A 15,615-nucleotide genomic window follows, 5' to 3' on the forward strand; every position below is an offset into this window, starting at 1 on the left:
TCCCTCAATCCTGACTAGTCTCTCAGTCCCTACCCCTGAAAAACCACCATGCTTCACCGTAGGGATGGTGCCAGGTTTCCTCCATACGTGATGCTTGGCATTCAGATCAATCAGAGTTCAATCTTGGTTTCATCAGACCAGAGAATCTTGTTTCTCATGGTCTGAGAATCCTTTAGGTGCCTTTTGGCAAACTCCAAGTGGGCTGTCATGTGATTTTACTGAGGAGTGGTTTCCATCTGGCAACTTTACCATAAAAGCCTGATTGATGTAGTGCTGCAGAGATGGTTGTCCTTCTGGAAGGTTCTCCCATCTCCACAGAAGAACTCTGCAGCTCTGTCAGAGTGACCATTGGGTTTTTGGTCACCTCCCTGACCAAGGCCCTTCTCCCTAATTTGCTCAGTTTGGTCGGGTGGCCAGCTCTTTGAAGAGTCTTGGTGGTTCCAAACTTCTTCCATTTACGAATGATAGAGGCCACTGTTTTCTTGGATTCATTCAATGCTGCAGAATTGTTTTGGTACCCTTCCCCAGACACAATCCTGTCTCGGAGCTCTACGGACAATTCTTTCGACCTCATAGCTTTGTTTTTGCACTGTAGGGATGCAGCCAGCCAATATGCTCTCGATGATGCAACTAAACCTTTTTTTAGGATCCGGGGGCCCATGCTAAATCTTTTTAGCCTCCTGAGGGGGAAGAGGTGCTTCTGTGCCCTCTTCATGACTGTGCGGATGTGTGTGGATCATGTTAAGTCCTTAGTGATGTGGCGCCAAGGAACTTGAAGTTCTCGACCCGCCCCACTACAGCCCTGTCGATGTGGATGGGGGCGTGCTCTCCCCTCTTTCTCCTGTAGTTGACGATCAGCTCCTTGGTCTTACTGAAGCTGAGGGAGAGGTTATTGTCCTAGCACCACAATGCTATGTCTCTGACCTCCTGCTTGTAGGCTGACTCATCGCCGTCGGTGACCAGCACTGTGTCGTCAGCGAAATTGGTCACGCAATTGTGGGTGAACAGGGAGTACAGGATGGGACTAAGCAAACACTCGAGGAAGTCCAGGATCCAGTTGCAGAGGTAGGGGTACAGTCCCAGGGTCCCTAGCTTGGTGATGAGCTTGGAGGGCTCTATGCTGTTGAACGCTGAGCTGTAGTCTATGAATAGCATTCTCACATAGTTATTTCCCCTCTTGTCCAGGTGGAAGAGGGCAGTGTGAAGTGCAATCGAGATTGCGTAATCTGTGGATTTGTTTGGGCTGTACGCAAATTGGAGTGGGTCTAGGGTGTCTGGGATAATGGTGTTGATGTGTGTCCTAACCAGCCTTTCAAAGCACTTCATAATTACATGTGTGAGAGCTAAAAGGCAATAGTCATTTAGGCATATTACCATGGCGCTCTTGGGAACAGGGACAATGGTGGTCAGTTTGAAACATGTTAGGATTACAGACTGGGACACGGAGAGAGGTTACATCATCTGGAGAAACAGGGGCTTTCACGCAAGGCATGGTTTTATATTCTTTGAAGTGAGCATTAAAGGCATTTAGCTCGTTTGGGAGATCTGCATCGCTGTTCAACTCATGGCTGGGTTTCCCTTTGTAAACCGTCATTGTCTGCTAGCCCTGCATATACACATGACGAACGTTGGAGTCGGTGTAATAGGATTCCACCTTCCTCCTAACTTGTCCTTTTGCATGTGTGATGTCTCGTCGTCGGTCGTAGCGGAGGGCTTTCTTGTATGCGTCCATGTCCGTGTCCCATTCCTTGTAAAGCTTTAGCTCAAGCTTTTAGCCCAGTGTGCATTTTGCCTGTAATCCATGGTTTTTGATTTGGATACGTTCGTATAGACACTTTGAGGATGATGTCATCTATGCACTTATTGATGAAGCCCATGACTGTCCTGGATAAATCCCGGAACATATCCCAGTCTGCGTTTGAAGGCATTCAGTTGTACAACTGACTAGGTATCCCCCTTTCCCTTACTAGCAACACCGTCTTATAGCTTCGCGTGTGCTTCATCTGACCACTTCCATATTGAGCGCATCACTGGTACTTCTGTGTGTGTGTGTGTGTGTGTGTGTGTGTGTGTGTGTGTGTGTGTGTGTGTGTGCATGCATGCACGTGTGTGTTTTAGGGAAAACAGTGCAGAGTGTGTGTGTTGGAGCAGGCAGATAAAGCTCCAGTCTGGGCCTTTATAAGAAGTCTCATAAATCCTGCGGGTCCCCCCCATCTGTGGGCCGTGTCGGATGACATTTGGCCTATGAAAGCCCAGCTCCAGAGAGGCCATCGCTCTGTCACTAAGGCTCACCCATGCATGCTTTGATTCCGTCTCAGTGGTAGCGGTAGTAAAGGTGTTAATGGATGCACATTCAGTATGCTGAGAAAGACTGCCTTAAACCCCTATTATCTGCCAATGACAGAATTAGCATTAGCGGCACCTCATCGCCCCACACCCCTGTAAACGACCCACCGTTAAAACCTGCTTGTTATAGCTGCAAGCCAGCACCCAGACACAGGCCTACCTACCTGTTGATTCCTTTTATCATAGTGCCAGTGCCACCCATGTGAAGGGCCAGCCTCTAGATAGAGAGGAAGCCGTCATTGGTTCACCACATTTCCATACAATGCTGCTGTAAAGTGTGTGGTTCAATGGGCTTCCTGTCACAATGGTAATCGAAAAGGCACAGAGGGGATGTCATGTCACATGGCATGTGTGTGTTTTATTCATGGTCTTATGGTCATGTTTGTTTGCCCACAGACTACTTAGCTTAAAGGCTCTTAAAGCCTCTCCTAGATCACTGGCCCAGCATGGCCCGTATGGTATATCACTGGTAAGCTGGAAACTCCATAGTGGGCAGACAGATTTGCTGTGCTGTTAGCACTAATCTGGGTAGTATTTTTGTTTTATGGTGTAGGATAACTACCCTTATCATCGCAATCCTCCATTCCCGGAGCGCCCCGGATAGCTTTTCCATAGTACATTACTTCTCTGTAGTAGATCTTGTTTCACTACTTTATTATGTCTGATTTTTGCAAGCTAAACGCTAATAAGCTCCTGCCTTATCAGTCGGATAATTCGCTTTTTATGTTAATCCATAACATCGTGTATGACCAATTTTCATAGACTTTGAATAATAACCTAATCAACTTCATATACTTATTCTGAACATGTTTCCACGGATATCACCAGTTTCATAAAAAATGTGTCTTTTTACTCACACTGGTGAAGAAGATAACCTCATCAATCATGTCTGCCCACAGACCGTGGACCACTTATAACAAACAACAGTTTGTCTGGGGTTGTGCCTATGTCTCAGGACAACCCACCCAGACACAGCTTTAAATCTGATCAGGGTCCTACAATAACATACATCCTCTTAGATAGACAAAGCATCTCCTTTATCCCTCTGAAGATGGCTGAAGATTAAAAAGAAGTAACAGAGGCAAGGTGAAAGAAAATATTCAAAACGCTCCAATTGCCATAAACACATCGTTTTTCAAAGATCAAAATGGATGATCAGTGAAGGGATCTTGTAATTGTTTCCACTATAGAACATCCATTCTAACAGATCAAATATATATTCTTTAGTACTTTAATTGTCTTCTCTTGTTTTCTTCATCTGCCTGTGCTGGCTATTGAGTTGGCCCGAACATCTGACTAACTGCGACAGCCTTTAGGTCCTTCTCTCTCTTTTGTCTTGGTGCTTAATGAAAGTTGCAACTGCGATCCTGCCAGGCAGGAATGTTGAGAGGTGCTCTGCTCAGCACTGACCCCGTCTGTCACTCTGCCACTCTCAGGCTCACAGACTGCAGGTAGGGTTTGTGTGTGGCTGTGTGGGTGGATGGAGATAGACTTATCTCTGGCCTGAACAGATGCCAAGTGTTTAATTAAACTCTGTGTCGTTCCAATCCCAGCATGCTGTGACTAAGCCAGGCCCGGGCTCAGGACTCTGTTCTGAGGGGTGGAGGGCGGAGAGGTGACCCAGCTGCCACGGGGGGGCTCCGCTGTCCCGCTAGGTGTTAGAGTGCTCCAGGATAAGCCCCCCACTCACAAAGGACCCGGCTAGCCGTTGATGGACCCTGCGTACACTCATTAAACCTGGACTGGACCTCTCACCACCACTCCTGGGACTGTTGTAAGGCAGGAGGGTAGAGTGATATCAAGGTCTGGCTTAAAATGTTTGTAAAAGAGAAAACTCAAATACATTTGAGAGAAAACTCTTGTAAAGTGAGTTCAGTTTCATGGTCTATTTTTGATACATATCAGCAGTTGCGTTTGTTGTTGGTACCCACTGATATATAACTATTTCGATATTGTTTCAGTAAGTTAAAGACAATCAAGCAGGAGAGATGAATGAAGAGAAAGATGAAAATCAACATTATTAAGTGAGAGGGATAAAGGAAGCAGGGATGTAGTAGAAAGAGAGGGCACTAGAGAGACAGACAGTCCATGTCAGTGAATCCAAGCCATGTTTTCCTGGCCGCTCTCTGCAGGGGAGATTACTCGGCCTTACTCCAGCCAGGCAAACTCTGTCCCCAGAGAGCTCAGTACTGACTACTGACCAAGCATGGAGGTCCTGCAGCACACTTCCAGCTAACTTCAGAGCAGAGAGCTGATCGGCTGGACCAGTATGCTGGGAGGGGATCCTGTGGAGGAGTGACAGGCAGCAGTTCTCAGGCTGGACGCTGTGTGATACAGTGGGTCCCTTCACCGCCATGGAGTTTGGGAGGTTTCATTCAAAGTACCAAAAACCTTTGCTGCTCATCATGATGACGTTCAAACTGGGTAGGACTCACTGTCTAGGTGTATCAATGTAGGTTATAAAAGGAACAGAAAACCTGTGCGTGCACTTACATGTGTGAGTATTGATGTGGAAAGTAGTAATGTGAAAATGTGTGTACACCATGTGTGTGTGTGTGTGTGCGCATGTGTGTGTGCCTGTGTGTGTGTGTGTGCGCGCGTGTGTGTGTATGTGTGTGTGTGTGCGTGTGTGTGTGTGTGTGTGTGTGTGTGTGTGTGAGTGTAGGGGCGATGTGGACAGAGCTGTAATAGGGAATTAGCAAGGCAGGAGGATGTTACAGGACAAGTGGTGGTAGCCTGCTGGCAGACAGGTTGTTGTAGTTGGTGATAATCTGAACATCTCTGAGTGCAGTATCCCTTCAATAAGTGATTTATTATTTAATGATACGGCTGGTCCTATTTAGAAATTCATTTTAAAGAACCAAGAGACCTGCCCGAAGTAGGCACCAGTCAAACAATTGTTACATATCATACATAACAAAAACAATGGAAACGTATGATATGTCACTGTAATTGACCATCTATTACTATGTAAGACAATAATATAATTGGCTTGAGCACTTATCATGAAGTCATTCATAGATCATAATGAACTATCATAGTGAGATACATGGCTTGTGATATTATTCCCTGATAACCTATGATAGGAGCAGTTAAGACTTGTAAAGAGAAGAAAACAGTGGGGGATGTGGGGTGTGGTGTCATGGGGTACAGTATGTTTTGGGGATATATGTGGGGGATATTTTGAACCCCACCTAATGATGCGTTGACCCATTTTTCCCGCGGCCCTTTGGGAAGTGTCTGAACCTCGTTAAATTGGAAAGACTGACAGGACGGGGTGGCTAGGGCGGATCACATGCAGAGGCCATTGTTTCCCATCACCATGGTGACGGGCTAAGAGTCTGGCCGTAACAGCTTTTTGTCTTAACTTTGAACGGAGGGCCAAGTGTTCTGAGAACTGTGAAAACGAACACAGTACTTTTAGATTGTATGGCTGATGGAAAAAACAACTGCAATATTGGATCAACCATTGTTGATAGAAAATACTGGATATACTATACTATCAATAATAATACGTTAAACCCACATGAAACACAGACATTTACATCTCTGACTAACATCACAGGATAACTATGACTAAACGTGTCAGAGTGTGTGCTTTTTAAAGCCAAGTGAGTCACCACAGTTTAGCCTTTGAGTATGAATACAATTTTGGACAAAGCAAAACACTGGCATGGTATGACTGACAGTCCCCTGTGGAGATAAAATAGAATTCCTCTGACTAAAACATTCTTTCACCTTTATTTAACTAGGCAAGTCAATTAAGAACAAATTCTTATTTTCAATGACAGCCTAGGAACAGGGCATTAACTGACTTGTTCAGGGGCAGAACAAAAAGGTTGTACCTTGTCAGCTCGGGAATTCTAACTTGCAACCTTTTGGTTCTTAATCCAACGCTCTAACCACTAGGCTACCTTGCCGCCCCACATGAGTTACGACATGCCGCCACGGGTCCATAATACCCCAAAGTGTGGGTCTCAACTGACATTTGACTTGGAGTATATGTAAAGATTATATTTGGGTAACTTTAGTTTTGGTAACTGTTATCATAGGGCAGAGGAAACAAATGATCCTTATTAAGGACAAACATTAAGCATAACAACTATTAATCATCTCTTATCTACCTCGCTGCTTTCTTCCACACTGTTAGAGGGATGCTCGGACATACTGTTTCATGGCCCAGGAAGCAGGAGTGACATCAGCACAGTGGAATGTTTCAGGGATGAGTGGTCTGGCTGCAGCAGGATAGACCAGTCAGAGACCCCCACTGTCTCAGCCAATCACCACGCTGCTACCTAATCTGATATGGGGTTTAGGTAGTACCAGCTGTTAGCGTACACAGTGCATTATAGTGGGTATACAGCACAGTGCATATTAACAGTTTAGGTAGGTACCATGTCTGGACTGAAGTGTCTCTGGGTCTTGGAAATCACAATACTGTATAAATCCTATCTATTATGATGGTTTGGAGGATGAGAGTGTTTACATGTATCCATATTTAACGCGAATATTAAGGAAACAGAAAACCTGGTCTTTTACACCATGAGTTAAGGGAAGCTTGTGGGTTGATGGGTTGACAGTAGGAGGAAACTGATGAAACTGCGGGTTGCAACGGATGTTCCAGTGTATCTGGGGGTGTCAGGGGATTAGTGAAGAACATACAGTATATCACAAAAGTGAGTACACCCCTCACATTTTTGTAAATATTTGAGTGTGTCTTTTCATGTGACAACACTGAAGAAATGACACTTTGCTACAATGTAAAGTAGTGAGTGTACAGCTGGTATAACAGTGTAAATGTGCTGTCCCCTCAAAATAACTCAACACACAGCCATTAATGTCTAAACCGCTGGCAACAAAAGTGAGTACACCCCTAAGTGAAAATGTCCAAATTGGGCCTAATTAGCCATTTTCCCTCCCTGGTGTCATGTGACTCGTTAGTGTTACAAGGTCTCAGGTGTGAATGGGGAGCAGGTGTGTTAAAGTTGGTGTCATCCCTCTCACACTCCCTCATACTGACTGGTCACTAGAAGTTCAACATGGCACCTCATGGCAAAGAACTCTCTGAGGATCTGAAAAACATAATTGTTGCTCTACTTAAAGATGGCCTGGGCTATAAGAAGATTGCCAAGACCCTGAAACTGAGCTGCAGCACGGTGGCCAAGACCATACAGCGGTTTAATTGGACAGGTTCCACTCAGAACAGGCCTCGCCATAGTCGACCAAAGAAGTTGAGTGCACGTGCTCAGCGTCATATCCTCATATCCAGAGGTTGTCTTTGGGAAATAGACGTATGAGTGCTGCCAGCATTGCTGCAGAGGTTGAAGGGGTGGGGGGTCAGCCTGTCAGTGCTCAGACCATACGCCGTACACTGCATCAAATTGGTCTGCATGGCTGTCGTCCCAGAAGGAAGCCTCTTCTAAAGATGATGCACAAGAAAGCCTGCAAACAGTTTGCTGAAGACAAGCAGACTAAGGACATGGATTACTGGAACCACGTCCTGTGGTCTGATGAGACCAAGATAAACTTATTTGGTTCAGATGGTGTCAAGCGTGTGTGGCGACAACCAGGTGAGGAGTACAAAGACAAGTGTATCTTGCCTACAGTCAAGCATGGTGGTGGGAGTGTCATGGTGTGGGGCTGCATGAGTGCTGCCGGCATTGGGGAGCTATAGTTAATTGAGGGAACCACGAATGCCAACATGTACTGTGACATACTGATGCAGAGCATGATCCCCCCTCCCTTCGGAGACTGGGCCGCAGGGCAGTATTCCAACATGATAACGACCACAAACACACCTCCAAGACGACCACTGCCTTGCTAAAGAAGCTGAGGGTAAAGGTGATGGACTGGCCAAGCATGTCTCCAGACCTAAACCCTATTGAGCATCTGTGGGGCTTCCTCAAACGGAAGGTGGAGGAGTGCAAGGTCTCTAACATCCACCAGCTCCATGATGTCGTCATGGAGGAGTGTAATTTCTTCAGTGTTGTCACATGAAAAGATACAGTGCCTTGCGAAAGTATTCGGCCCCCTTGAACTTTGCGACCTTTTGCCACATTTCAGGCTTCAAACATAAAGATATAAAACTGTATTTTTTTGTGAAGAATCAACAACAAGTGGGACACAATCATGACGTGGAACGACATTTATTGGATATTTCAAACTTTTTTAACAAATCAAAAACTGAAAAATTGGGCGTGCAAAATTATTCAGCCCCTTTACTTTCAGTGCAGCAAACTCTCTCCAGAAGTTCAGTGAGGATCTCTGAATGATCCAATGTTGACCTAAATGACTAATGATGATAAATACAATCCACCTGTGTGTAATCAAGTCTCCGTATAAATGCACCTGCACTGTGGTAGTCTCAGAGGTCCGTTAAAAGCGCAGAGAGCATCATGAAGAACAAGGAACACACCAGGCAGGTCCGAGATACTGTTGTGAAGAAGTTTAAAGCCGGATTTGGATACAAAAATATTTTCCAAGCTTTAAACATCCCAAGGAGCACTGTGCAAGCGATAATATTGAAATGGAAGGAGTATCAGACCACTGCAAATCTACCAAGACCTGGCCGTCCCTCTAAACTTTCAGCTCATACAAGGAGAAGACTGATCAGAGATGCAGCCAAGAGGCCCATGATCATTCTGGATGAACTGCAGAGATCTACAGCTGAGGTGGGAGACTCTGTCCATAGGACAACAATCAGTCGTATATTGCACAAATCTGGCCTTTATGGAAGAGTGGCAAGAAGAAAGCCATTTCTTAAAGATATCCATAAAAAGTGTAGTTTAAAGTTTGCCACAAGCCACCTGGGAGACACACCAAACATGTGGAAGAAGGTGCTCTGGTCAGAGGAAACCAAAATTTAACTTTTTGGCAACAATGCAAAACGTTATGTTTGGCGTAAAAGCAATACAGCTGAACACACCATCCCCACTGTCAAACATGGTGGTGGCAGCATCATGGTTTGGGCCTGCTTTTCTTCAGCAGGGACAGGGAAGATGGTTAAAATTGATGGGAAGATGGATGGAGCCAAATACAGGACCATTCTGGAAGAAAACCTGATGGAGTCTGCAAAAGACCTGAGACTGGGACGGAGATTTGTCTTCCTACAAGACAATGATCCAAAACATAAAGCAAAATCTACAATGGAATGGTTCAAAAATAAACATATCCAGGTGTTAGAATGTCAAAGTCCAGACCTGAATCCAATCGAGAATCTGTGGAAAGAACTGAAAACTGCTGTTCACAAATGCTCTCCATCCAACCTCACTGAGCTCGAGCTGTTTTGCAAGGAGGAATGGGAAAAAATGTCAGTCTCTCGATGTGCAACACTGATAGAGACATACCCCAAGCGACTTACAGCTGTAATCGCAGCAAAAGGTGGCGCTACAAAGTATTAACTTAAGGGGGCTGAATAATTTTGCACGCCCAATTTTTCAGTTTTTGATTTGTTAAAAAAGTTTGAAATATCCAAGAAATGTTGTTCCACTTCATGATTGTGTCCCACTTGTTGTTGATTCTTCACAAAAAAAATACAGTTTTATATCTTTATGATTGAAGCCTGAAATGTGGCAAAAGGTCGCAAAGTTCAAGGGGGCCGAATACTTTCGCAAGGCACTGTATACTCAAATATTTATAAAAATGTGAGGGGTGTACTCACTTTTGTGATATACTGTATATGGTGTTTGGAACATGCACTAGATATTATAGCAGGGGAAGAAGACTGTGGCTAACAACAAGTGGATTGTGACACACAGCAACCAGTACTGTAGATCTATTGAGTGGAAATGAATGATCAGTGGTCACTAACACTTGTCATGGAGAGCAACAGCCAGAGTGTGCTGGCTTTTGCCAACAATCAGACACCTGATTCAGCGAATCTAGGTAATGATCAGTTGATTCATTGAATCAAGTGCTGGACTGGATCAAAAGCCTGCCCATCCTACAGCTCCCGAGCACTATGGGTGGTCACATTATATTAGGGAAACAGGTGTGAGTTGGAGGTATTAGGGGTGTGACAGGAGGGTTATAGAGGTGTTAAAGGGCTGGGGGCATGGCAGTAATAGGTACAGTGGGTGCTACAGTGGATAGAGGGACAATGTGATGTAATACTAAGCTGTGAGTGAGTCAAGTAAGGAAACAACACACACGTAGACATATAGTAAAAATCCCTGCTAACACTCATTGTTAAATACTGTATAAACTATAGTAGTATATTGAATAACTCAGAAGCTATATATCTGTGTTCATTAAGTAGAGCTTTAGCAATCTAATCAAATCAGGATTTAAGACAACGTTCCATAAACGTAATAGGAACATGTATTCAAGTATGAAAGCATTCCACAGTTTTATCCCCCTCATATTCAAATATTTTAGCACTGTACGCTTATTATTTCTACTTATGACAGAAGGAATATTCTTCAACAACTACAGCAGCAAATCTAACCAGCGTCAAACAGTCTGTGATTATTAAACTACCTGTTGCGGTGTGTATTAAGATGACCCATGGGGTCAAGTTTAGGTTAGATTAGTAGTGTTCAGGGTGAAGGGAACTGTCATTGATGAAGCCTCAGGTGACAACTGCTCACACACTGAGTGTGCGATACGTTTACTCCTAACACCATCTGCTGTGTTCACTTTAAGTCCAGACTAGAGAGAGAGGGAAGTGTTTTTAAAAAAACGTTTCATTAAGAAAGTGCTCTGTAAGTGCCTCAAAAGCAGAGACAAAGGGAGAGGTCAAAGGTATCTGGTGTATTGGCCTACTAATGGGCTCATAAGAAATAATTGGTAATCTCACTGGTAATACTTCACCAGGGTAATGGACTGGTAATACTTCACCAGGGTAATGGACTGGTAATACTTCACCAGGGTAATGGACTGGTAATACTTCACCAGGGTAATAGACTGGTAATACTTCACCAGGGTAATAGACTGGTAATACTTCACCAGGGTAATGGACTGGTAATACTTCACCAGGGTAATGGACTGGTAATACTTCACCAGGATAATGGACTGGTAATTCTTCACCAGGATAATGGACTGGTAATACTTCACCAGGATAATGGACTGGTAATACTTCACCAGGGTAATAGACTGTTAATACTTCACCAGGGTAATGGACTGGTAATACTTCACCAGGGTAATGGACTGGTAATACTTCACCAGGGTAATGGACTGGTAATACATCAACAGGGTAATGGACTGGTAATACTTCACCAGGGTAATGGACTGGTAATACTTCACCAGGGTAATAGACTGGTAATACTTCACCAGGGTAATGGACTGGTAATACTTCACCAAGGTAATAGACTGGTAATACATCACCAGGGTAATGGACTGGTAATACTTCACCAGGGTAATGGACTGGTAATACTTCACCAGGGTAATGGACTGGTAATACTTCACCAGGGTAATGGACTGGTAATAGTTCACCAGGATAATGGACTGGTAATACTTCACCAGGGTAATGGACTGGTAATACTTCACCAGGATAATGGACTGGTAATACTTCACCAGGGTAATGGACTGGTAATACTTCACCAGGGTAATGGACTGGTAATACTTCACCAGGGTAATGGACTGGTAATACTTCACCAGGGTAATGGACTGGTAATACTTCACCAGGGTAATAGACTGGTAATACTTCACCAGGGTAATGGACTGGTAATACTTCACCAGGGTAATGGACTGGTAATACTTCACCAGGGTAATGGACTGGTAATACTTCACCAGGGTAATAGACTGGTAATACTTCACCAGGGTAATGGACTGGTAATACTTCACCAGGGTAATGGACTGGTAATACTTCACCAGGGTAATGGACTGGTAATACTTCACCAGGGAAATGGACTGGTAATACTTCACCAGGGTAATGGACTGGTAATACTTCACCAGGGTAATGGACTGGTAATACTTCACCAGGGTAATGGACTGGTAATACTTCACCAGGGTAATGGACTGGTAATACTTCACCAGGATAATGGACTGGTAATACTTCACCAGGATAATGGACTGGTAATACTTCAACAGGGTAATAGACTGGTAATACTTCACCAGGGTAATGGACTGGTAATACTTCACCAGGGTAATGGACTGGTAATACTTCACCAGGGTAATAGACTGGTATTACTTCACCAGGGTAATGGACTGGTAATACTTCACCAAGGTAATAGACTGGTAATACATCACCAGGGTAATGGACTGGTAATACTTCACCAGGATAATGGACTGGTAATACTTCAACAGGGTAATAGACTGGTAATACATCACCAGGGTAATGGACTGGTAATACTTCACCAGGGTAATGGACTGGTAATACTTCACCAGGGTAATGGACTGGTAATACTTCACCAGGGTAATAGACTGGTAATACTTCACCAGGGTAATAGACTGGTAATACTTCACCAGGGTAATAGACTGGTAATACTTCACCAGGGTAATAGACTGGTAATACTTCACCAGGGTAATAGACTGGTAATACTTCACCAGGGTAATGGACTGGTAATACTTCACCAGGGTAATGGACTGGTAATACTTCACCAGGGTAATGGACTGGTAATACTTCACCAGGATAATGGACTGGTAATACTTCACCAGCGATTTTCTCACCACAGTTTCATGAAGTTAAAGTTTGAGATTGCTTACATATTTTGAGCTTTCTCATTCATGATAAATACTGAGTTTATTTTCTTTCTTGCCTACAGGTATACTGTGCACAGCAGCAGCAGACAAGTGTCTGTCGGCCCCGTGTCAGAATGGCGGTACGTGTCTCGACCAAATGGGCAACTACACGTGTCTCTGTCCCAGATGGCCAGTCCGCTATATGGGCAAGGACTGTAGGGAGCTGTATGACCCCTGTGTCCACGATGCGCCATGCGCCAACTGTACCAGCACACTGGGCACAGAGGTCTACACCTGCCACTGCCCCGACAACTTCGCAGGGACCAACTGCACACTCAACATCAACATCAAGTGTGAGAGCAACCCATGTAAGGGTGTCAGGTCCCATTGTGTGGACAGGGTGGATAGCTACACCTGCCACTGTCCCCCTGGCTATGGAGGAGATCACTGCCAGGCGAGGGACTGCACTGAGGAGCCGTGCCTCAACGGTGCCACCTGTGTTGACACATCGGATGGGTACCAGTGCCAGTGCGTCCCAGGCTTCCAGGGGAGGGACTGTGAGGAGAACATGGATGACTGTAAGTCACTCCCTTGTCAGAACGGAGCCATCTGTAAAGATGACGTCAACGGATACCAGTGCTTTTGTGTGCCTGGTTTCCAAGGCTACCACTGCGACCTGGACATTAACGAGTGTGTGTCGCGGCCGTGCAAGAACAATGGGACCTGTGTCAATGAGGTGGACCGCTATGAGTGCAAATGTCTGCTAGGGTTCAAAGGTAAGACAGTCTCTCTGTTTGGGTCAATGCAACGTATCCTGCGGTCTTTAGAGTGTGAGGGAATTATCCTCCCTCTTTAACTCAGTGTCTTTAGTTCAGAGTTCACTACTTTGCCAACCTCATATAGAAACTACAAAGTTTTAATCCACCATGTTCAATGTTTCTCTCTAAGCTCTGTAGTTGTTCTCATAGTGAAACCCATCATACAGTATATGAACCTGTGTCTGCGTTGTGTGGCAGGGGTGAACTGTGAAGTGGAGATCGATGAGTGTGAGGAGCAGCCCTGCCAGCATGGAGCCACCTGCCACGACCGTGTGGGCCTGTACACCTGTGAGTGTGTTTCCGGGTACGAGGGCCGTGACTGTGAGCTGGACATTGATGAGTGTGCCAGCGGGCCGTGTCTCAACGAGGGCAACTGTACAGACCTGGTGAACAGGTAAGGTGTCTCCAACTCTCTCTCCTCTCATTGGCTGAATCAGCTGCTTAACCCCAATGTGTCAGTGAGCAGCATGTCAGCCGAGGGATTCCTTCCCGACAGTAAAGTTTAACAGGGCAAGGATAAGGATTACACCGCTTATTCGGATGGTAATTAATCATGCGGTTGGGAAGTGGGGAAAATCTGATAGAGAGCTTCATCAGACCTGGGTGGTGTATCTTGTTAATACAGAGATACGTTAGATTGAAAAAAATACCACATAGGTGGCCTAAAGTGGTCTAGTGGTCTAAGCTTCTTTGAATCCGACCCACTGCTAGTTCACCACCCTCTCTCCTCTATCTTTCCTCTCTACCTCTGTCCTATCCAATAAAACTAAAACATCAAGAGTGGGACTGCCCCACAACAACAACAAAAAATGTGTGAAGGTGGAATTCCACTTTCCATAAGAAAAAATGCCTGTAGATCACAAATTATTCAATGTTAGAAACCTCACAGTTAAGACTGTTTAATGTTTCTACTGGTTGCACTGAGGTCCCAGTGTGTTTTCATGCTTCAAAGATGTCCCAGTCTCACTGAAATGAGCAGGATATAAGGAGCCTCTCTAAGTCTCCTCCTCCTCACTCAGCTATGAGTGTGACTGCAACGGGACAGGCTTCACAGGAGAGGATTGTGAGGTGGACATCTCAGAGTGTGCTTCGGACCCCTGCCAGAATGGAGCCACCTGCCTAGAGGGGGTCAACCAATACGACTGTGTCTGCTGGACAGGTACACACACACACACACACACACACACACACACACACACACACACACACACACACACACACACACACACACACACACACACACACACACACACACACACACACTTCTCACCAAATGAGGGAGTAACAGTCAGCTGTCTGTCATACAGTATCTGCCAAGCCTTCTCTGCACCACAGGAAGTATTACACATGCAGCAGAGGAGGCTGGTGGGAGGAGCTATAGGAGGACAGGCTTACTGTAAAGACTGGAATGGAATTAATGAAGTGGTGTCAAACACAACAAACAAAATATAGAAACCCCATGTTTGACCCTGTTCCATTCATTCCATTTCAGCCATTACAATGAGCCCGTCCTCCTATAGTTCCTCCCACCAGCCTCCTCTGACACGCAGTGATTGTTGTACAATAATATTTGATACGCTGTCTGGCATAAAAACAGAGAGAGAGTGAGAACATCCTAGGTGTCAGGAGTATTTTGAAAAGAAAAGCTGCAGGCGCTTCCATGTAGCCTTTTACAGGAAGGCAAAACCCTTATCTTGGTAAGATTTGGTTCGTGGAGTTTCCCAGACGTAAATCACAGAGATAAAGGGTCAAAGGTATGATACAAGCCTGTGGTTTAGAGGCAAAGAAGGGGGAGTGGTATGAGACATAGCGAGAGACCTATTGAGAGACC

The 15,615-nt window shown here is 45.0% G+C and overlaps 1 protein-coding gene across 2 annotated transcripts in view; it reads left to right on the forward strand.

Annotated features, from left to right (window-relative positions):
• The window catches only part of LOC110535852 (protein crumbs homolog 2), a 30,665-nt gene that overhangs the window by 2,115 nt on the left and 12,935 nt on the right, over positions 1–15,615 (forward strand). Inside the window, exons 2-5 of one of the 2 annotated variants that reach the window (XM_021621181.2) lie at positions 3,900–4,770; positions 13,050–13,742; positions 13,983–14,178; positions 14,804–14,943. In XM_021621181.2, coding sequence (XP_021476856.2) covers positions 4,701–4,770; positions 13,050–13,742; positions 13,983–14,178; positions 14,804–14,943 — 1,099 coding nt within the window. In that variant the 5' untranslated portion in view covers positions 3,900–4,700. The remainder of the gene's footprint in view (positions 1–3,899; positions 4,771–13,049; positions 13,743–13,982; positions 14,179–14,803; positions 14,944–15,615) is intronic. The other variant, XM_021621183.2, reaches the window with a different exon arrangement.

Source organism: Oncorhynchus mykiss, chromosome 11, assembly GCF_013265735.2.
Source record: "Oncorhynchus mykiss isolate Arlee chromosome 11, USDA_OmykA_1.1, whole genome shotgun sequence".
NCBI classification, from domain to species: domain Eukaryota; kingdom Metazoa; phylum Chordata; class Actinopteri; order Salmoniformes; family Salmonidae; genus Oncorhynchus; species Oncorhynchus mykiss.